Source organism: Limulus polyphemus, unplaced genomic scaffold (genome assembly GCF_000517525.1).
Source record: "Limulus polyphemus unplaced genomic scaffold, Limulus_polyphemus-2.1.2 Scaffold232, whole genome shotgun sequence".
NCBI lineage: Eukaryota > Metazoa > Arthropoda > Merostomata > Xiphosura > Limulidae > Limulus > Limulus polyphemus.
In genome coordinates, this window is record NW_013665842.1 from 527,174 (window position 1) to 550,728 (window position 23,555).

The window sequence follows — 23,555 nt, forward strand, 5'->3', positions numbered from 1 at the left end:
CTACTAGAATTGAATGAATAGGTGTAGTATAAGAATTCTCATGTTACCATTACAAAGAGGTTAAGACACAAATGACTGAACAAGTAAATTATCAACTGAAATTGTCTTATGACAACTAAAATCAACTTTTCAAACATTACGGTTGAAAACATTGACATTTTTCTTAGTATAAACTGATTAGATGAACAACTAATATATTAAGAAACCTCTCAGCAAATATAACCACAAGAAACTAGGATGAATCTCTTGATCGTGTACTGAAACTTATTAAATCTCCTCCCTCCGTGGCACAGTGCCATGTCTGGGGCTTATAACGCTAATAATCGGGTTGCAAAACCCGCGGTGGGTACAGCACAGATAGTGCATTGTGTAACTTGACATAAGACAAAACCTTTATATTTTTCGTCCGTGAAAGACTCCATGACTACGACCACCAGTAAAGCCTAATACAGATGAACAGTTTATTTGCTACAGTACCTTTATAACAAAAATCCTCGAACTAAAAACCAGCTAACAATATTCAAATCACAAAAAAATAACCGAACAAATTATTCGTGAATACTTGGACTTAACGACCTTAATAGACCTTAATAAAATAAATGTTAAACTGTACAGTATTTAGCTTCAGGGAGGGGAGGAGGACAATTCAGAATAATCCTACTTTGCCAAGATATCACGTAAGTTCACCCTACGTGTATGCCAAGATATCACGTAAGAACGATTTGCATATTTCTAATATTTTCAGATTTTTTTCTTTTGTTTCTCTGCGTGTGATGGTGATTTGTATTATGTAAATAACGTTTTTAATTTTTTTTCTTGTAACTTTACATATATTGTACGACTGACTATCGCCGTGATTAATTAGAATCACTATTTTTCTTGGATATTTAAGTAGAATGAAAACCATTAATACCACCAACGATTACCCACAGCTGGCGCAACAGTAACTATCGTGTATGGATACATTTTGCTTGATTTTGTCTGCATTTTGAAATAGTTTAACCGACAAAAGGTTTCGTAGAAATAGTGAAATAATGAAACGATTAAATAACTAAAATAAGCATGTCTTCATGTTGTTATTTATGAGTTTATAATATATATTTTCTTACATACTGGTATAGTGTTGAAAATACACTCTAACGCACGTGTTGCCTTTTGTTCGTGTTAGTTTATTGTATGGACGAACACTACCAAATCGAATTATCTATGTGTAACAAATGAAGCCACGTACGAAAGGTGGCACGAGAGGTTCTCGACCCGTGGCATGTGTATTAAATAACTCATGACTGACGCCTACTTTCAAATAGAGTATTCAGTTATTGCCCGCCCTCCTTCTGTTTACGTATTTAAGGTATGTACAGCGTTCTTTGTTTGTAAAAAAGAAAAACAAATGAGAAATTATGTGTTGAGTTCTTTACGGTGAAATTACTCCCCATGTGAAAATAAAGGGAGTGTATATGTTTGTTTTATAGCAAATTCACATCGAAGGGAATCGAACTCCTGATTTTAGCGTTGGAAATCCGTAGACTTACCGCTGTCCCACCGGGGGACAAATAAACCTGAAAACTCTGACTTCACTTTTTTTAAAAATTGAAATGGTCTTTCTTTTTACTCCCAATCAACAATCAAATATCTTTTCTTGAATCATGAATAACACGAATGGATTGAAATATTTATTTAAATTATCTCACAATAAACCTTCATTTCGGTGCAATATTGAAATTAGATTCAATTATTCATAACCTCTGAATAGTGGGTGACCCAACGGGTCACGGGTGGTCTAGTATATATATTGTTACGTCTCTGGTCGTTTGTTAATTTCTCGTATAATTTATTTCGGATGAAACTTTAGCGATACAAGTCCTTTCTTAAATAAAACTAGTTTATTCTTTCTAATACAACTTTGCAATGCACCTAATTTCCACAGTCACTTTAACTTAAACACACGCTATAATTCACAACGATTCACGCAATTTACTTACGCGCTTGACTCAATTGTCCGTCTTTGTCTCTGCCTGTCTGCAATTAAGTTCCGATTAATTGTCTCGCTTTGTCTGGCGCGCTTATATACAGGAATAGAGGGCGTCTAGCAAATACATGATTATTCGTGATGTTCCCCGATCCTTCTAGAAACTCATCACGTGTTACCAGAGTCACGTGACTTTCGCTGTCGTAACAATATATAATACACACACACACATGCATACATACTGTATTGTTTAATACTAGTCTATCGTCTAGGTGACTCGGTCTCCATTCCCTGTAGGTCCATCTCGTAAGTCACAAATTTCTAAAATATAATGCATGTAAAATATACTCAAACACATATAAACAGTGAGCATGTAAAATATACTCAAACACATATAAACAGTGAGCATGTAAAATATACTCAAACACATATAAACAGTGAACTTAAAGATGATATATATTAGAGAATAGATTTAACTGTTCAAAACATTTCATTTGATGACGTTTCACATATTTGTTTTATCTTCTTATTTCTTATTTGTAAATATACTATTTAGTAAGTACACCGTGTGTTTCGTTTTTTAAGAGGAAAGACCACAATATAATGAACTAATTCATCACAATATTTATTTTTACTTATTTCTATCTCTCCATCCTTGTTCCATCTTTCTGTTTAAAAGTTGATATTTCTTTATTTGTAACGCCTGGCATGGATATATTGCTCTACTCGCAATCTGTGGGTCGCGATATCGGAATCCTACACCGATCGTGCTCGGTTAGGGCACTCGACTCACAATCTGAGGGTTACGGGTTCGAATCCCCCTCCCACCAAATATGCTTGCCCTTTCAGCCGTGGGGGCGTTATAATGTGACGGTCAATCCCACTATTCGTTGGTAAAAGAGTAGCCCAAGAGTTGTCGGTGGGTGGTGATGACTAGCTGCCTTCCCTCTAGTCTTACACTGCTAAATTAGAGACGGCTAGCGCAGATAGCCCTCGTGTAGCTTTGCGCGAAATTCAAAACAAACAAACAAACTATCCCTACCTCTCAGTTCAAGTAATTGTTTTCATGTTTTCACTGAGTTTAACATTCATTTCTACCACTATATATATATCGGTATCTTTTAGTTATCAATGTATTTCTTTTTGCTAACTTTCACCACGCGACCAAAGGCTAAAATTGATAACATTAACAAGTAAATTTTAAAAGGGCTAGAAAAATATAGCACGTATTTTCGTGTTCTGACTTAGATAGTTTAGTAAAGTACTGAAAGACATCACCACTGTGTTAGACGTAATTAAAAAGCATTGTTATTGGATTTATATGTAAATACTAAAGTAGATAATGACGTTTAGGTGATACACAGTCCTATCGCGTATACAAACTTAGAATTCATCTGAAAAGTAAATGTTAAATGAATGAAGAAATCAGATGGATGTAAATAGCGTAGTAGTTAAAGAAAACTGCTACAACTTGGACTTACGTTCATCCCATATCTTGTCGTGTGTGTCTTACACAAATCATACAGAGTAGAATTCTAGAATAATAATAATAACGTTTAGTCAGTTTCAGCACCAGTTGCTAATGCCACATAGGTGGACAAACAGCCAGCGAAGTAAATGAAACCTAAACGTGTATTATGTTTACCCTCATTAAACATGGACGGGATCTAAAGGCCCTCTTATGATTCACAGAGGCCACAACGTACCGATAAAGTACCTCCATTATCCTCAGTACTTTTATAGCTTTCTGAGGAGGGATCCGTCCCCGAAAACAAGTCCCATGAGGACCCGCAACCGTGGTATCTAAGTATGTGGACTAGTTTTGGTCTCGCTAGCTTATAAGTGGGGAGGGGGGCATAAACACGATTTCAAACATGGCGGCCCAGAGATCCCAGGGGAGGCCAGACATTCAAACTTTGATTCCAGATTCAGGATCAACGACTCTGCAAACCTACTCCTAGATCACCATCATGCCTGGTTGGCCTTATATTGAAAAGGTAAATTTTCGCAATACAATTAGACTATTGTGTTGCTCTGCGCTAATAAAACAACATAGAAATCGAATGATGAATTTAAAATATCAGCCCCAGCGTAATATTTCCCTCTTTTTCTTCTTGTTATTTAACACATTGAGTTCTACTTGATTTATAACACACCAAAACACCCAATACTGCTATTCTCTTCTTACTTCGCATACAAAAACTCGCTCCTCTTTTCTCCTTCCAAAATTCTGCCTCTGTTAATTTGCGCGCAGATTCCTGAACGTTTACATATAAATGAGTTCATGTCTTACTTATTTCACGCTTGACTCCCTACGTTTGTTATTTTGCTCATGATTCCATACTTTGTTCTTTTACTGTTGACTCCACACTTTTGTTATTTTACTGTTGACTCCATACTTTTGTTATTTTACTGTTGACTTCATACTTTTGTTATTTTACTGTTGACTCCATACTTTTGTTATTTTACTGTTGACTTCATACTTTTGTTATTTTACTGTTGACTCCATACTTTTGTTATTTTACTGTTGACTCCATACTTTTGTTATTTTACTCTTAACTCTCTACTTTTGTTATTTACTCTTGACTTCCTAGTTTTGTTATTTCACTCTTAACTCCATACTTTATTTTATTTACTCTTGGCTTCGCTCTCTTATTTTTTCCACAGAACATTTCTGACGCCGCCATTTACTGCTAGGTTTCCTAGTGTATTTTTTCGCTCATCAAAGCTTTCTTTTATTATTGTGAAAACCGCCAATCTAATTCCTTGAGCCACTTGTATCAGAAGTTACTTACATTTAATGTTGTTGTCACTATTCGCCTTTAGCACATGTGGAAAATCGATGAACTCCGTGAAAAGAAAATTGTCACATTTTGTTCATGGGCTTATGAGTATAAGGTCTAGTATAAATGAACAGGAATAAGCCCTTAATAGTTCCACACATGTTTTGATTTTACACTGAATTAATAAAGCTACATTGACGGTGATTTGGGACAGACACATCAGAAGTCTATATTTATCACCAAATGAGAAACTTTTGTGTTTAGATACTTGCCATTATAAAATGGGTACGTGAAAAAGAAAGACAAGCAAATAATTAATAAATTTAGATTAAGAAAACATAGTTGTATTCCTGTTGAAACATTTCTAAACTTTTTTGTGTAGCTTCTAATTATAAATAAGCCAACTATTTAAAAAAATAGAGGAGTATTGATATACAAACTAAGTAGCTAGTTTATTAATCAAAAAATAAACATGCCTCCCCGTGGCATAGCGGTATATCTGCAGAGGTACAACGCTAGAAATCGGGTTTCGATACCCGTGGTGAGCAGAGCACAAATAGCTAATTCTGTAGCTTTGTGTTTAACTATAAAAAACTGCTATTTTCTCAGTCTCGTTGTGTGCATCAAAATACAAATTTAATCAAACTATTTGATATAAAGAAGAATGCAGTGGGTAATTTACATTTGGGCCAGACTGTAAATTTGATAATTTATGGTTCGCGATCCGTTGCCGTAAAACGCACTTAAGCTAAGAGTCGTGAAAGAAATTAGCCCTAGTGTTGGTAGTGAGTGCTATTTATTAGTTACCTTTACTCTAGTTTATCAGTTAAAAATTACGGCTAACAATGCACAGACGGCCCTTTTGTAGCTTTGCGCGAAATTTTAAAATAAACAAAAAAGTTTACCTTTAAATGAATGAATGATATCAGAATTACTTTTAGATAATAAAAAAGCTCAGTAAACTTTCTGCTTGTAAATTAATTTCATGAAATAATTAGCTGTGTAATTTAACTAATGATTCCATCTTAATAGGTTAATAATTCTTAATTTTTTATGGCTAAAACATCCGACTGCGCTATTGAATCGTCCTTTTATTTTAGGCTTACATCACAGGCGTTTCTTATTCCAAGTTTTAGTTTGAAGATAGTAAAGCCTGTACAAGTATTCTCTCTGTCTACTCTGATACACGCCGTCATTAAAATATAGTATTATCAGAAAAGAAACCTAATAGCTCGAGCGCTTTCGGAAAGTGGACTTTCCTTCATCAATTATCCATTTTCCAAAGCTCTCGGATTATTGGGTTTCTTTTCTGATGCTATTTTCTTTGCTGATCCTAAGTGCTTTGGAATGTCTTGATTAAAGAATATTTTAAAAGAATGGAGAACGATTGGGTTTTCGATGCTAAGTTTTTAATATACAATTTATCATAAAAACAGTAAAAAGTTAATTCCTTTTGGACAAAATCGAATAAGTCAAACTTAAACAATTTTCATACAAACATTGCAACATCTGATAGACGTTTGTAGGCATGTATATTATTACCTTCTAACGTACGTGTTTAATATCAGTCATAAGTTTCGATACTAGATCTAGGGGAAGTATTGCTAATATGTGCGATTTTCTTGTATATTTTAGGGGGAAAAAAGGTGTTAAGAGCACCAGAGTAGAATTTCAACAATCCGAATCATTTAAAATGTGGATAACATCATCAAGTCTAAGACCTTCCACTCCTACTACAGCTAGAAGAAAGTATCATGTTTACGGAGCATTGCTTTTGGTAATGGCTGTATTGAGGACAGTATATCCTGGTAAGTTTATGCTGCGTACGACGTTAAAAGTCTTTTGCTCGCAATGTTTATGATACGTGCAACATCTGCTTGTTTACATTATAATTTTCGTTTTGGTAAAAAGAAAAAAAGTTCTTGAATGCTATACATAAAATAATGTAGGAAAAACGAGAGAATCAGATATTTAAAGATGCAAAATACGAATAAAAACACTTATTAAAAAATCCCATTGAATACACTAATGATTAACTAGAAATAAATATTCAACTTTGCTATTTTAATTAAGATGTTTAAAATAATACAGCGTGGTTTTCAAATCGCAAGAGAACATATTTTATGTAGGATAACTGTATAAAACGATTTTTGTTAGATTTACTTTCAGGAATTACTCCGTAGAATATGAAGAAAAATCGTTGTATGAACAAAACAAATCCAGCAAAAACCGCGTTAATAAGAAAGTATGTTGATTTGGGTATGATTCTGGATTAAACCTCGAGCCCGTAGAATCTCTTAATGATCAAAAATTAGAAAAGGTTTAACCAACTTTTTTTTTCTTTTTTTACCAGGTTTACTCCATTTAATGGGTAATATGTTCTTATAAATGAGTAAAATCTATTGTGTGATTTAGAATAATATTTTAGGAAAACTCCCTTAACGTGTTAGATCGCTAGGAAATAATTTTTTGTAAAATCCACTAAAGACCCAGCTGTTTCAGAGAATTTTTCTTTTCATCCACTAAAGACCCAACTGTTTGAGAAAATATTTTTGTATAATCTACTGGTTGGAGATAATTTTTGTAAAATCCGCTAAACACCCAGCTGTCTGAGAGATCATTTTTGCAAAACCCACTAAAGACCCAGTTGATTGGGAGGAAACTGTAGTAAAATCCACTAAAGATCCAGCTAGTTGAGAAGAAATTTTAGTAACATTCACTAAAGACCCTTCTTGTCATGAAGATATTTTAATAAAATTAATTAGAGATCCATTTTGTTAAGTTTTTTTGTTTGTAATCAAGCACAAAGTTCACACTGGGCTACCTGTGCTCTGCCCACCACGGGTATCGAAACCCGGTTTCTAGGGATGTAAGTCCGCCAATTTGTTGTTATGAAATAAGTTCAAGAAAGTACACTAAAACCCCAGATGGTATGATAAGGATATTTAGAAAAATATATGTAGAAACCATACAGCTGATTGTGAAAGACTTTTAATAGAAGCTATTAAAAACTCAGAGGGTTTGGTGAGAATTCTAGTCAAATCCAAAAGACTCAGTGTATAAAAGCGACATTGACATTTAGCTTATCATTACACCATCCTTTGTCTGCAGTCGTGCGACATTGATAACTAGCTTATCATTACACCATCCTTTATCTGCAATCGTGCGACATTGATAACTAGCTTGTCCTCAAACTTTCTTTTGCCTTCACTCATGCGACCTTAACGTCTAGTTTATCATTACACCATCTTTTGTCTTCACTCATGCGACCTTAACATCTAGCTTATCATTACACCATCTTTTATCTGCAATCATGCGATACTGACATCTGGCTTATTATTACACCATCTTTTGTCTGCAATGATACGACACTGACATCTAGCTTATCCTTACACCACCTTTTATCTGCAGTCATAATATAGAGGAGAATATTTTCCCGCTAAGAGTATCCACTGAGAGTCAGCAAATTATCCAGTAGCTGCAAGAAGCAGAATGTTCGACAGTTTATCAGTATGCGGAACACAGTCGTTTTTCCATCGACCTAATGCAGAATGAAACAGTATACGCCAGCCTGCCAAACCTCTGAAAATTGCTATCTCGTCACAGCCAAACTCGCTTAGTTCATGTGGTCGACGACCTCACAGAATGTAAGAAAAGTAAACGATTATAGTAAAGGCTACGTTGAATGTTCATCAGTATAGAAAACGTTAGTTGTTCTTATATTACTTCGTTATATCTCAGAACGGACCTCTGAGAATTTTTTTTATTAATCATTTCAATATCCTGTTCGTTAGTCGCCTACTTTGTATATATCAACACATATAACGTGTTACGATCAGTTTTCCTACTTCGTCTCTAAACTGTTTGTTTGTTTTTGAATTTCGCGCAAAGCTACACGAGGGCTATTTGCGCTAACCGTCCCTAATTTAGCAGCGTAAGACTAGAGGGAAGGCAGCTAGTCATCATCACTCACCGCCAACTCTTGGGATACTCTTTTACCAACGAATAGTGGGATTGATCGTCACATTATAACACCCCCACGGCTGAAAGAGCGAGCATGTTTGGTGGGACGGGGATTCGAACCCGCGATCCTCAGATTGCGAGTGGATCCCCCTAACCACCTGGCCATGCCGGGCCTTCTCTAAACTGACTTTAGTCAACTTCATCAGTTATTTGAAAGTAGCTGAAGTCTAATTTAACATTTCCTATGGCCTATCTTACATTGAGACTTCGCCAGAAAAAACAAACAAACAATGTAAAATAAAATAAGCCTCACTAATGTAGCTATGAGGTTTGAGCTGTTACAGTACTTTAGCATGTTGAGATGCTCGGCGAAATTATTTTGCATTCGCAAAACTCTCTCATTTGTTAGAATCCGTAAGTATCAGATGATGTATCGGTCCTATTATGATAGGTTAAGACAATAACTAAATAGACATTGAAAACAGTTTAGTTGTTGAATATATAAAAGTTTTAATGTTCAGTGGGAGCCTGGACTGGAAAATTGAAATATACGAGATACTGTGGTTCTTTGAATCCGGTACTTCAAAAAAGATGGAGAAAATCCGTAAATCCCCCAACTTTATTTTTGATCACAGGAAGTATAAATCGATATGTTTTTGTTGATTATCACGTTTTAATTTTGTCTAGGAAGATGTCAAACAATTTGTGCGCTGTGATTATTTTTTTATCCTACTACTGAACCAGACCATTCCTCGTACAAAAGTAAAACATTATCTAAACTACTTTTTAAAGGACTGCCTAGTTCAAAATGTCTATTTTCTGCACCTATAAACTCTTTAAGAAACGTAAAACACATTACTAAATATAGAATTTTAGCTTTTCAGAAATTTGTCTCAGTTTTTAACCTTTTTATAGCCTTGCAAAGCACGTAGGATAAAACATAGCGAGAAAGAGAAAAAAAACCTAAACACGAGCGCTTTCGGAAGGCGAACCTTCCTTTTTCAGAAGTAAGAGGTGAACGAGTAACATGTGTTATTATGTAATATAAATAATAAAAAAGCCTTTGGCGTCAATGTAAATGGTTATGTAGATGAGCCAATGGGATAGAATAAACGCGTATGTGCATATGTTACGTCATAAGTGAAACAACTTTCTGAATAAGTGATAAGTTTCAGAGGGAAGGAACGTGGTTTGAGTCAGCTAGCTAAAATCCTGCTAAATGTATATACAAAGTAAAAAAAATCTTTTACATATATTGAGTATTACAAAATTGTTATACGATTGTCAGTCCAAGCTGCACGTAGAAAATAAGAGTATATAAAGATACATGAATTGTAAGAAGAATAGTAAAAGTTCTAAAAAGAAGTGAACACATAAAATAGGAAGGTAATAAAACTGTCTAAGAAAAGGCGATGAACAGAAAAACAAAAAAAATGTAAAAGTAATAAAAACAGTAGTGCATAGAAAGGGAACTAAAAATTACAGGTCAATTAAAGCAGCACAAACAGATACATATGAAGTAAAAGGTTTACCACAATACATATATTTAATATAAGGAATATAATTATTAAAATACTAGCTGGCATAAAAAAGCGAAGAAATATATAGGTATATAAATTTGTAAGGCTGTTAAGAAATCTAAGAATAAGGGTAAATGTTGGAAAATAGTGGAGTAAATCGAATGAAGTTAATGATATCTGAAATAGGAGTACAAAGATAGCGGAGATCTGTTATGCCAGGATCTACGTTTATGCCTTCAGGATCAGCTAAGTTGTGTTTTCTATAATTATCAGGAGTAAGTCATTAATTAGTAATATTATTAGGTTGATTGAAGTGTGGGGAAACGGGACGATTTTGCTTAGTTCTAAAGAAAGATATATGATTATTTTATTGTTTTTCTAAGAATGGTTTGGATAGTGTTGGTGGCAGAGCAGTTGATATGATTGTTAATGGAATATTTGTTGATATTATCTTTATCACAAAAGGTAATGGTGGGTTTCATAAACTGATAAGTATGGCATCTTTAGCTATTGCAAGGGGGGCTACTAACACTTAAAGAGCTGTTAACTTTGGCATGTACAAGAATTTAGCTATTTAAGTATTTTTGTTTTTCGGAAGGGGGGAATACAAACTTTTGGAAAAGCCTTTTTAATATGCTGTTAAGTTGTTGAAGATGACAATGTCTTTGAGGAATGCCAAAAGATTCTTCAGTTTAGGATGATAGGTAATGACGAAAGGAATAACGCTAGATTATGTTCTATGTGACTCTTTAAGTATAATATTTCGTATAAAACAGTTAACGTTCTGAATCTGTCTGTGAATTTCGGTAACTTTATGACTTCTCTCAATTATGGTTAAATGTTTCAATGTATGTTTCGTAATTGTTCTTATGATAGCGGATTTTTTTTAATCCCGAGTGCCTGACTATAGATTATGTTTCATTTAGTGTAACTGGCGACAGCTTTAATTGTATTTGTATATTTGTTGTTAAGCGTAAAGCTACACAATGGGTCATCTGTGCTATGCCCACTACAGGTAACGAAACTCGATTTTTAGACTTGCTACTGATCCATTGGGGGTCTTTTGCTGTGTGTAAGTATTACAATCGGTCACTGGCTTTCCTATATAACTCGATAAGCAAGAATCCATCTTTAAGGGACACAGTAACATACAAGAAATGGATCTGGGTTGAGTAATAGACGAGTGTGAATTTCATAGTTCAAGGAAAATCATTAGTGTGCGAGAAAAAATGTTGTAGGCAGTTTTCAGGCAGCTGAAAAAAAAAAGCAATCAGTGTATCGCTTTCGAAAAAAATGTTTTTATATAGCTTGTTTGTTTGTTTGTTTTTAATTATGCACAAAGCTACACAAGGGCTATCTGTGCTCTGCCCACCACGGGTATCGAAACCCGGTTTCTAGCGTTGTAAGTCCGCAGACATACCGCTGTGCCACTGGGGGGCATTTTATATAGCTATTTCCTTATATTTGGGCCCGGCATGGCCAGGTGGTTAGGGCGCTCAACTCGTAATCTGAGGGTCGCGGGTTCGAATCCTCGTCACACCAAACATGCCAACCTCCGCCTTTGCCTGGTCCTAAGTCCAGGATGAGAAAGCGGGGCTAGCAACTCCACTCCGTAAAAACCAACCTGCTACAAGTAACTGCAACAACAACTTCCGTTGACGAGTTGTTGTCGCGGCCCTATGCTCCACTGGGAGTTTACAGGAATAATAATAAAAAAAAATTCCTTATATTTAATCTTCGATTTCCCGCTTTAAAGATAGTAGCAAATTAGACGTTATTTTTGTACCCATGTCGTAACTTGGTTTGAAGACAGTATTCGTGGTCAAATTCAAAATTGTTTAACGATAAAGGAAATCTGACGAGGTCATTACGTCTTATTTAAATCGGTTGTTAAAGCTTATAAGCCTATTACACAGGTCTTTTAGTGTAACAGTGTGAAAATATTTGAAAATCCAATTATTATGAAAAATACTCTGTAGTCGAACAATGATAAATTAATATCAGTGCCTGAAATGTAGTAAAAAATTAATAAAAGAAATATTTCAGATGATCGTAATTACTTAGGAATTCCTATATATCTTTTCCTTAGGGCGTTCGACTCGCAATCTACTTGTTGTGGGTTCGAATCCCCTCACTGAATATGTTGGTCCTTTCAGTCGTGGGATCAATCCTCTTTTAGATTAGTGTAGCCTAAGAGTTGGCGATGGGTGGTGTTGACTAACTGCCTTGCTTCTGATCTATCTATATACTACTAAAACTCTGAGATTGTTTGTTAGTTTGCTTGTCTGTTATTAAATACAACAAAAACAGCGCTCGATAGTGCCATATTTGTAATGAAATGAGAATAGAAACAGAATAAAACAAGTTTCGTTAAAATCAGGTCACGGGTTACCGAGTTTGCGCCGTTTTTACGGGACACTTTTAATGAAATTGCTAGCATGAGTAATTTTACACCACACTACCATTCGCGCTCTTTACGATACTTCTTCGTTCAACTCTATTTCCCTGTCAATGTTCCCATCTTCATTAAAATGCGTAAGATGACAAAAACAATATCTTGAAGAATTTCTCAATAATGTGCCTTGGTCATTTTAGGTAATTCGAAAATAAATAAAGTATTACTGTTTCTTATTTGTAGAAGAGAAGATGGAGTTATTAATGGTTAAACAGCTGTGCGCAGGTTCCGGGATCGATTATCTTCATCCCATATAATCAATATTGCATGAGTAAATATGGTCTACACGTCATAGATTTAAATATGACTATAACTTTGCGATTAACAACAAACAAGCCAATTGAATAAATAAAAGAAGGTCGTGAAGTACTACAGGTTTTAAATGGTCAACGTAGGAGTATTCGTGTGTACATTTTTCGAGTAACTGAAACACTGAACAGCTGGAACTTGCAATCCCTTATACTTCAGGCATGAACTTACTAAATGGCAATTATAATTAACTTTTAAGTGTTGTTCAATATAAACCAACAACTCCGAGAACACGAGGCTTCATTTGGATATATTTTTTCATTCATGTCGTAAAAAGTGAGAACATTTAAGGAGAAAAGAATACGAGTTTTGTTTACTACACAATTTCTTAAGATGAAATCATAAATCCTTATTTTTAGGCCTATCGTATGAGAACGCTCTCTAATGTCACATTACGGATATGTGAAAGTGATGCGCTTATTTCTAAGTTATAATGAAATATTTTAAAACGTAATTAAAATATGTTACATGTAGCTTGTTTGTTATGGATTTTGCGCAACGCTACACGAGGGCTGTCTCCACTAGCCGTCCCTAATTTAGCAGTGAAAGGGAAGGCAGCTAGTCATCACCACCCACCGCCAACTCCTGGGATACTATTTTACCAACGAATAGTGGGATTGACCGTCACGTCATAACGCCCCACGGCTGAAAGGGCGAGCATGTTTGGTGTGACGGGGATTCGAACCCGCGACCCGCAGATTACGAGTCGAGCGCCCTAATCACCTGAACATGCCGTACTGTTACATGTAGAAACAAGTAAGCACGATAAAGGAAAGATCTTTGAGGTGAAGACAAAAATACTAACAGAACAATTGGAAACTCTAAATGCCTAATTAAAGTTTTCAAGCATTATTTGGCAAAGTGTTTTTTTCTGCTTACAAATATAAAAGGTTTTATACTTACTTAAATATTATTTAGTGATAAGGAGATAAACAAAGAGGAATATGTGAAAATTACATAGATGCCATGAAAAACAAAAAAAAAACGTAATTTTCACCGCATTGTATTAAGCCTAATATACTTTCTTTTATCTCTTTACCTTAGGAATTTTACATTAACAGTAATAATAATAAAAATCAATGAAAACATTTAGTAAATTAACATTTTATAGTTTCTTTATGGAACAAAATAACCAATAACATACCAAATATGTTTGCGACACGTGTTGTTTCAAGTATTTTGCTTTTCTTGAATCTTGTCTGCATGTAGTTAACGGATTCATAACGTATGTTTATTTCACATACGTGCACAGATGGATAGTTGCACATGTACATCGAGATCAAGATTATACGTATGTCGTGTTTCTAAGCTGTAGAGTAAGGGCTTCATGTTTTATTAATCAGATCCACCCGTTACACTTACATTTATCTTACCGCAGCACTCTTTCCCATGTAAATGAATTTCCTTCTAACAACGAAATTTAGGAAGCTATCTTCTTTTTGTTACAATGAGCTATGTGTGTTCTGTCCACTATGGGTATCGAAACCCGGTTTTAAACGTTATAAACCGTCAGACTTACCTCTGAACCGCTGGGGGGAGGTATTTAGTTAGAATAATTCATTTATTTATTTAAGAGGCTAAAATTAGGGGTTAAATCGTTGTAGTGGGCACAGCACAGATAGTTCATTGCGGAGCCTAGTACTTAACAAACTTTCATATTTATGAGGTTGTATAGTAACAAAACATATAATCTATTGTAGGCTATAGTTTATGCCGTTCCTCCCGGAAGCATACACTGGTCTTGTTAAGTGTTCAAATTTTCGTCATTTTATTTATTATTTAATGCGTTTCCCACTCTTAATACTTTAATATATCTCGTGTCTCGTCAGCTTTTGGCATTATACATTATATAACTTCATATTTCTCAAAAAGTCTAATGCATATCGATAGCGTTTGAACTAAATATTTCAGGTGTTCTAGTTCATGCCTGACCATTGAACTCTGATACTCAGTAAAAGATATCACCGGCAGCGAAATACAATAGCTTAAATGGCACTGTACAACCTTCTAGCAATCTACACATGTTAACACTGTTAAAGTAAATACGGAAACAAGAGATTAGAGATCCTAGGTTTTGTATACAGTCATGTATATTATGACATACAGGGTCGCTATATCTTATTTCTCATACAGAAGCCAACGAAACTATCTGTTTTTATGTAAAGGCTGTAATCATCTTCATTTCATAGAATCTGTACTTTAGTTTTGCGTCAAAAGAGGCCAAGTATAAGTTCTGTTTGTTTGCAGTCAAGCACAAAGATACACAAAGGGCTATCTGTGCTCTGCCCACCACGGGTATCGAAACCCGGTTTCTAGCGTTGTAAATCCGCAGACAAACCGCTGTGCCACTGGGGGGGGGGGCAAGTATAAATATAATGGGAAATAAAAAATAGAACTTAAAACGATCTTCAAAACTGAACTGGTGTGTAAGATAAACATCATAAGGTTAAAGATCTGTCCAATTAATTTTTGTGTCTGTCAACAACAGTAACCTCTAGTATGCTGTATAGAGTCAGGTGTTTTAAAAGAAAGAAAAGCCGATCAAAACATGTATATATTGTGCTGTGACATAAAAACATCTACGTAATAAACGTAGTAATAACTCGACATCTACGAATCCTAACTGTCGGTGAAACAGAGCTTAAAGATTTGCAAATAAAGTTTACTAAACGGTTACAAGTTTGAAGCTTTTACGTAAAGATAAAATATATGTGTGATTAGTTTAGTCCTAACTACAATTCAATAAATATAAAACATACAAAATAATTTTAAAAATTGTCTTACACTGCTAAATGCGTGACAGCTAAAGGTAGAATATACCATGCAGATACTGCTGTTGGCCTTTATTGTATGTGGTAACATAGATAAATTGCAGGCCTGAAGCAACGAAAACAGCTTATTATATACTAATAGGCTTAGGAATGTATGTTTCAATTAAGATATTTTTTTTGCATCGGTACTGAACACTTATATACCTTCATCAGAAAATGCGTTCTCCAAATTTGTTTCATCTTCTCCGTGGCACTTAAGGTTTCTAGTATTAATTCAATTATCATAAAGAGTTTGGCAAGTAAAACTACTTCCAAAACAATCAATTTTACGCAAACAGAAATGTTTAATGAATTTCAAGTTTATTTTTCATAACTATTAATTGCACTTATTTTATTTACTTTTATGTCTAACAGGTATTTAAGGATTAGAATCTTACATTTATTTTCTTGCTGTTTTCTCATCGAAAAACTTTTCATCAAGTGTCTTATTGATTTCAATTAGATATGAAGTTTCTTTCTTTTCTGTTAATAACGTTCATTTAAATTTGTTCCAAATATGTTTAAACATAAAAGAGTGTACTTCTTACAATTTTAATTATATGATATTAGAGCTTTGCCTTGATTTTACACGTAATTAAACTTAAGTTTAGTGGAGACTAATACTTGGAGGTAGATATACATCTTAGAATCACCTATCTATATGGGATGGAGAAGTCTCAGAAGCAGCTGAGAAATAACAAATTAAATTCTGAGCAGTTGTGTGTGTCTTCGGTAATGAACTGGAACGCTAACAAAGTCCACTTGGGAAAAATAGTATTTTCACTAATTAGATTTATAGTCTCTAGATTTGCCGAAAGTTAAGAACTATATATATATATATATACCAATAGAATTCGCAACCCTCTAGCAAAATAGGTTTTGTAGTAATAATGTTAAGATGTTTTACTTAAACTAGGTGCTAGAAAGTTATGACATGGCTCAGTTTACTAGATTTAAACCGGAGTAAGAAAACTCTAAACACAGCTCAACTTATTATACTTACACTAGGTGATAGAAAGTTATGACATGGCTCAGTTCACTAGATTTAAACCGGAGTAAGAAAGTTCTAAACACAGCTCAACGTATTATACTTAAACTAGGTGAGAGGGTTCAAGCCGTGGTTGGGTATTACTAATTTAAACTTTTATTATAATTCTCACAAGATAACTATATTACCTTACTTAGGTCAAATTCTGTAATTAACATATATTTCTTCTTGTTGAAAGTCCAATAATATTATTTTGTTGCCACAGTTAGGTAATAACGTCTCCAAACGTTATTTGTGGTAAAACTACTGTCTTATGAGAATACACATTCTTCAATATGTATATATATATATATATATATACAGCTCAACGTGTTATGTTTAGAGCTATCTTACTCCGGTTTAAATCTAGTGAACTGAGCCATGTCATAACTTTTTTAATGAGGAAACATCGTCTTGCACAGTCCTGCAAGGACACAATTGGATATCTCAGGGATAGTTTTGTTTAAGCAGGGTCTAACAAAGATCCAACTGGATGTGTCAGAGACAGTTCTCATAAGCTAGAAACATCGGCATTCATAGTTCTGCAATGATCCAATTGGATATATTAGAGAAAGTTCTACTTTAGCTGTAAACATTGACATGTAGAATCCTCTAAGATATTACTTTTTGTGAGAAGCTTCACCACTAAAATAATTGAAATAATCAAATTTATGATTAAAAACAAGTCATCTTCTTAGCAATTCATATATTCAGTGCAAAAACAGCTCTGCAATTGAATCTAGGACATTGTTTTGTTACTAGCTCAAAACGTAAATGTTAGAAAAAGAATCAAGTTAATTGTTTTATTGGCCAAAGGGTAACAAATGATTCTGGATACGCTTAGGCGTTGTTATTAATGACGTCATTCAATAAATTACAAGAGCAAAATTGTAAAAGAGAGAGGACCTGTCACACAATTTGTTTATAAAATAACGTTTTAAAACGTAGGTAAGTAACAAGAGAAATGAAATGCCATTAAATCTACATTTATCTAAATGTTTACCGTAAAACGAACACGAAATTTCATTCAAGAAATAGAATAATAAAAGTAGGAGAAGAACAAGCTTGCTTCATTTTAAGATTTTGAACAAACGAGTTGCACTTCAGCTCGTATACGTATCTTAACTTTATTCAAAGAAGTTAGTTATGAAATAATCGATGTCTGTGTGTCGACTGATTTGAATTGCTTTGCTAACAGACGTTAGCGTGTAAAAAAAAACGTGCAGCGTCTTAAAACAAGTATCCTTGTCATCTCCAATGTTGAGTTTCCTCTTTAACTTCTGCCAAGGTTTAATGATTTTTGTAAGAGTTTTCAGCTCCTTTGTTCCTGTTTCGAAGGCTCTTCCACCCTATTCCGTCTTACTGACACCTTCAAATCATCTAAGGCTTCAGAGGATCTTGCATACAGAGAGAAACACATGAAGTTTAATGCCCTATTCATGAGCCTCCCCGCTTTCTTTTCTAAATCTGTGCATGAGCAAACATTTACTCAAGGCGACACTTATTTACCACACTACGAAAAAGACGGTGGACTCATATATATATATATATCCACCATGCTTAGCATACCCTTGAAATGCAGTTTTATAACAAACGAATGCTGCTCCCCCACGACGACAAAAAAAATAGATTATCAAATATATCTGTGGTCACAAGACATAAATCACGAAAGTTTAGTATGTCTTGTCAGATGCGTGTGTTAAAGTGTTAGATATTTAGGTTGTTAGACCCAGAAATACTGTTCTAAAATCTAAATGACGCTCAGATTAATATATAGACAGATATTTGTCATAGCTGCAACCCGTTACAAACACTAATATATAGACAGATATTTGTCATAGCTGCAACCCGTTACAAACATTAATATATAGACAGATATTTGTCATAGCTGCAACCCGCTACAAACATTAATATATAGACAGATATTTGTCATAGCTGCAACCCGTTACAAACACTAATATATAGACAGATATTTGTCATAGCTGCAACCAGTTACAAACATTAATATATAGACAGATATTTGTCATAGCTGCAACCATTTACAAACTTTTACATTTTTCGCAATCATCACACACTTGATCCATTACCGAAATCTAAAAACCGAAAACATACTTCTTTTTGTTTTGTTCCCCAGTGGGTTAGCGGTAACTTTACGGACTTACAACGTTAAAATTCGGGAGTCGATTCTCCGTGGTGAGAAGAGTGCACTGAGACAACTTGTCTATTTTTACCGATTTTGTATTTTGCGTTTTCTTCTGTACCTAAGTAGTTAAAACTATTGATGTGCGAAAACATTATTTTACAAACGCTAACTCATGAAATTGCACTAAAACGGGGTGGGGAGGTGGGGGGTGGCGTTAAAGCATAATAGAGGCATAGGATGCTTATTTGAGAAAACATCTTATCAAGGAACGATGTGTTCTCTAGTTATGCTTAGTTTTACCAGTCTAAAACTTACTGTCCGTTTATTTCTCATATAGACAGGTTTTACACTGGTTTTATATTATGTTTTAACATAAATTCAAGTTAAGCTCTAACGTCAAAATAAACTAAGAAAGCAGAATATGAATTCGCAACCACAACAACAACAACAGATAAACTGATTAATTTAACGAGAAGAATTGCGTCTATTTGATCAAGCCTTCTCGGCTGAGAAAAAAAAATACGTCTTATCATGTAATCGCATTTAAATAGTTTGTATTCCCGAAACGAAACTTCTATATCAGGGTACAACTTCAATCTTGGTGGAAACTCGAAATTATGTAGATTATGTTCATTGAAAAAAAAAAAGTTATGCCACAGACCTGTTCTTGTGGACGTTATGTATAGTTAATTGAACACTTTCCATTGAGTCACCAAGCGTTATCCGTCGGATATTCTGTCGTTTGTATACGGAACAACTGTGAACAACAGAAATTTAACAGATGAGTGTGCTACCTTTTTCAAGTAAATGCTATTGCTATGTTTTTTCTCTCAACATTTCATCTGTCACAAACCTAAAATAAATTGAATTAATCCATATAATTTCCTACTCTGGATGTAATAGTTGTCTAGCCTGAATGTGTATCGCAACGTTTTCATTGATCCAGAGAGTCAACAGAACGGGGATCAGTTCTATAGGATAGCAACTCTGCACAATTTCTAAACAAATATAATATATCAAACAAACAGTATCTATAAATCACCGCTAATTATCCAAGTCTTCTGTAAAACGATACCAGACTCAATTAAATACAATATAATGAAACAACTCTACAAAGAGTAAGCTGGTATGGAAAGCTTCCATTATTTTGGGACTCTTTTAACAATTGGTTTGGTTTACGATTACACTGTTTCGTCATTCAGTATGATGCTCTAGTCCTGCTGCATGTTCTATGATCATTGAACTGTTAGTTTCATTGTTTTAGCGGATTCCTTTTGTTCGTTACTTCTAGTTGCTAGATGTCTTCCAATTTCATTAATGTGGAACATGTCATATGAACATTTCACTCAATAAATTATAACCTGAAAATTGAGAACAGGTTTTTAACTCTTGCTGGTATGTTGTAAAGGGTTATTCGCTTTTTTTAAGTATCTTTAAATTCCAAATTTGCTTTGTGTAAATTTTACTTTGTAGATTAAATTTTTTATATATATACCAAAAAAGCTTTATTTCTTTATATATTTTTGGTATTAAAGTATCTTAGGGAATAAGATATGATGTGTTTGAAATACGTCATAGTTCTATAGGTCTTAAGGCAACTTATTCTTTTTCATACTGACACGAGATTCTGTGTTAAAATAACTACAAGTTAAACTGAAAAGTTAAAACTTATTCAAGAAACTTACAAAGTAGAATATTACGTCACAAATTACTTGATTAATTTTACAAGAAACTTAAATAAATACAAATCACATGAAATTGAAAGTAAACCTGTAAAAATCAATCCTATATACACATTATAAGACTTTTTTACTAATCAGAAATCCTAAGAATTTTCCAAACTTCCAAACCCCATAATTCTAATAGATCACTCAATCATTGAGTCAAAAGAAGCATTATATATGTATATATAGTTAGGTTAATATATAAACCGTTACGGATAGGCAGATAGACTAGGCTAATATATATACAATCTTGGCCAAGACGTTTGCACATTTTGTAACACGTAAGATCATTATTATTAATATGGATTATATATGCACTTAGCGCTGTCTAGCTGAGAAACGCATGTTATATTACGCATATACATATGTAATTTGTATAATGAGACAGGCTCTATGGATATCATGAACGATTTATTAGAACAGGAAACAATTTTATCAGATACCCGTAGAAAGATGTGTAATTCAGCATTTCACCTATCACAATAAAGCCATTAAATGGACGGATGTTTTCACCCCTGTGTAAGTATGTGTGTTTGTCAGCAAGAGTTCTCAAAAATGACTGAATACATTTGTTTGAAAGTTGATACACATTTGGACTATGACCCAACTTAGAGGTGATTAGTTTTTGATGGTCAAGGCCAAAGTTCAAGGTTAACATGAGAACCAATTTCTCCCACTATTTTTGCTCTATAACTCAGTCAAAAATGATCGGATTTTGATTAAACTTGGTGGACTTATGTAGAATATCATTCTTCATTGTCCTGCCAAACATGGTCCGTGTCCATTGATAACAACGGACATACGAACACATTTTCGTATTTTTTGAGGGACGAATATGATCAACGCTGCGTTGCAGAGGAATGCGCTCTACCGAGTGCCCATCTACTTATAAATAGCGTCTGTAACCTTATATCAGTTCATATTAAACATTCAATACTTGGTTGGTACTCCTCGTACGCTAATAACCTCCGTAAGGCGACGTAGCATGCTGTCGATGAGGTTATTTATGTAATCCACCATGATTTCATCCCAACTTGTCACTAGAAGACGCTACAACTCAGCTACAGTAGCTAGTGTATGGTCGTGGTTAACAAGTTTCGGACTCAGTTCTTCCTAACAGTTCTCAGTTGGGTTACAATCTGGAGACTTTGTTCTCCATGTCATTTTATAACGTCCCCATGGTCCAGATAACCCTGTACAATACTCGCACTGTGGGAAGTGTCATTGTCATTCTGGAACACAAAGTTATTGCCAAACTTTGCCTTGGCATATGACAAGTGATGCTTGTAGGAGGCGACATTGGCGTTTCCTTGGAGGAAATGGAGAGCAGTATTTCCACCATAATGAATAGCTGCTCAAACATGTACTGCACTTCCTCCTGCTTGTACCCTGTCGGAAAGTCAGTCTTCCCTCATCTGTTCTTCAGACAAACGACGAACACGAATCCTATCATCATCTTTAACAAGCAGGAAACAGGACTCATCTGAAAAGATGACATGTCGCCAGTATCCTAACTGTAAGTTGGCATGCTGTCTTGCCCAAGTAACACGGTGATGGCGGGGAATTCTGGTTAATATCGATTTGCAGATGGCCATTCTTGCAAAATAACCTTGTTTGGTCAACCTCCTCTTCACTGTTCTTCTGGGTACACTGGAACGAATGTGTTCTTTCCATTCCTGTAGTAAGGTGTTGCAAGACTTCTTTCGACCTTGACGTGTTAGCCTGATCAAAACACAGTCATCTCGGGCAGTAGTTTTTTCGGTGTCTACCAGTCGACTTTGCTGGAACAATGTATCCTGTAGTCCGATGACGTTTTAAGTCTGTGTATACAGTACACTTGGGGTACCCTACTGTTCTGGCAATGCCCGTTTGCTTCACGCCATTTCTGGACAGGCGAAGAATTTGACGCCCTATATCTTCTGGCACGTGACAATGCACGTAACTTTACACCAAGTATAGAGAAATTGTCTGAACAAAGCGTTGATCTTTTTCGAAAAAGACTATACCAAATGCACACCGTTTTATACAAAACAGGTGTGTATGTGTGTTTTGACGAACAAATTCTCAAAACAACTTATATAGACCAGAATAACAACTCGTACATGTTTGTCCGACCACACGCTACCTTCTCTGTTACTGCTCGGGCATTTATTCAATTACTACTCCATACATGTAGACAATAACGGAACAGTATGCAAACATTTCGGCCAAGACTGTATATATTGAATTATTTTAAGTTTATATAACGATGATATAACCAGGTTGAATCATTTTAAGAGTAATAGGCCCAATGCTATAGAATAGACTGAAAACAATTAGATATTGAAGCGGTTGTAAGTGTATAACGTTATTTAATTAATGAACACAAGGTTGAACACTTTGATGTTGATGTTTGTTTGTTTTCATTCTTTCACGTCTTTCTGAAATTTGATATTATTATTAGATATATTGATATGAACTGAGTGGTGTCTTTTAACATTTCGATACAGAAACAATACTTTACCGGCAATAAATAATTTGTTTTATTTACTTTAAATAATATATGCATACATATAGTACATCAAAAATTATGTTTTTGCAAAACATAACTGCAACTAAATAAATGTTGACTGCCATAAACATATCCCATCTTTTATAAACACAAATTTAGAATTATCTTTAAATATATTATTTTTGTTGAATAGTTTATGTTAATGTGTTAACATTCGAGACACAAATCACCCAAATTAGGCTTTTTTTTTAGTGTAAACAATTTCAACACGCACCTTAGCTTTTCCTAGGTGCCAAAATTATCCCTGACATATCCAATTGTGTCCTTGCAGGACTGTGCAAGACGATGTTTCCTCATTAAA

General features: G+C 34.6%; 1 protein-coding gene across 3 annotated transcripts in view; it reads left to right on the top strand.

Annotated features, from left to right (window-relative positions):
• Window positions 1–23,555, top strand: part of LOC106478611 (nephrin-like) — a 147,246-nt gene that overhangs the window by 56,580 nt on the left and 67,111 nt on the right. For all 3 annotated transcript variants that reach the window (XM_022382231.1, XM_022382230.1, XM_022382232.1), the window contains exon 2: window positions 6,388–6,560. In XM_022382231.1, coding sequence (XP_022237939.1) covers window positions 6,446–6,560 — 115 coding nt within the window. In that variant the 5' untranslated portion in view covers window positions 6,388–6,445. The remainder of the gene's footprint in view (window positions 1–6,387; window positions 6,561–23,555) is intronic.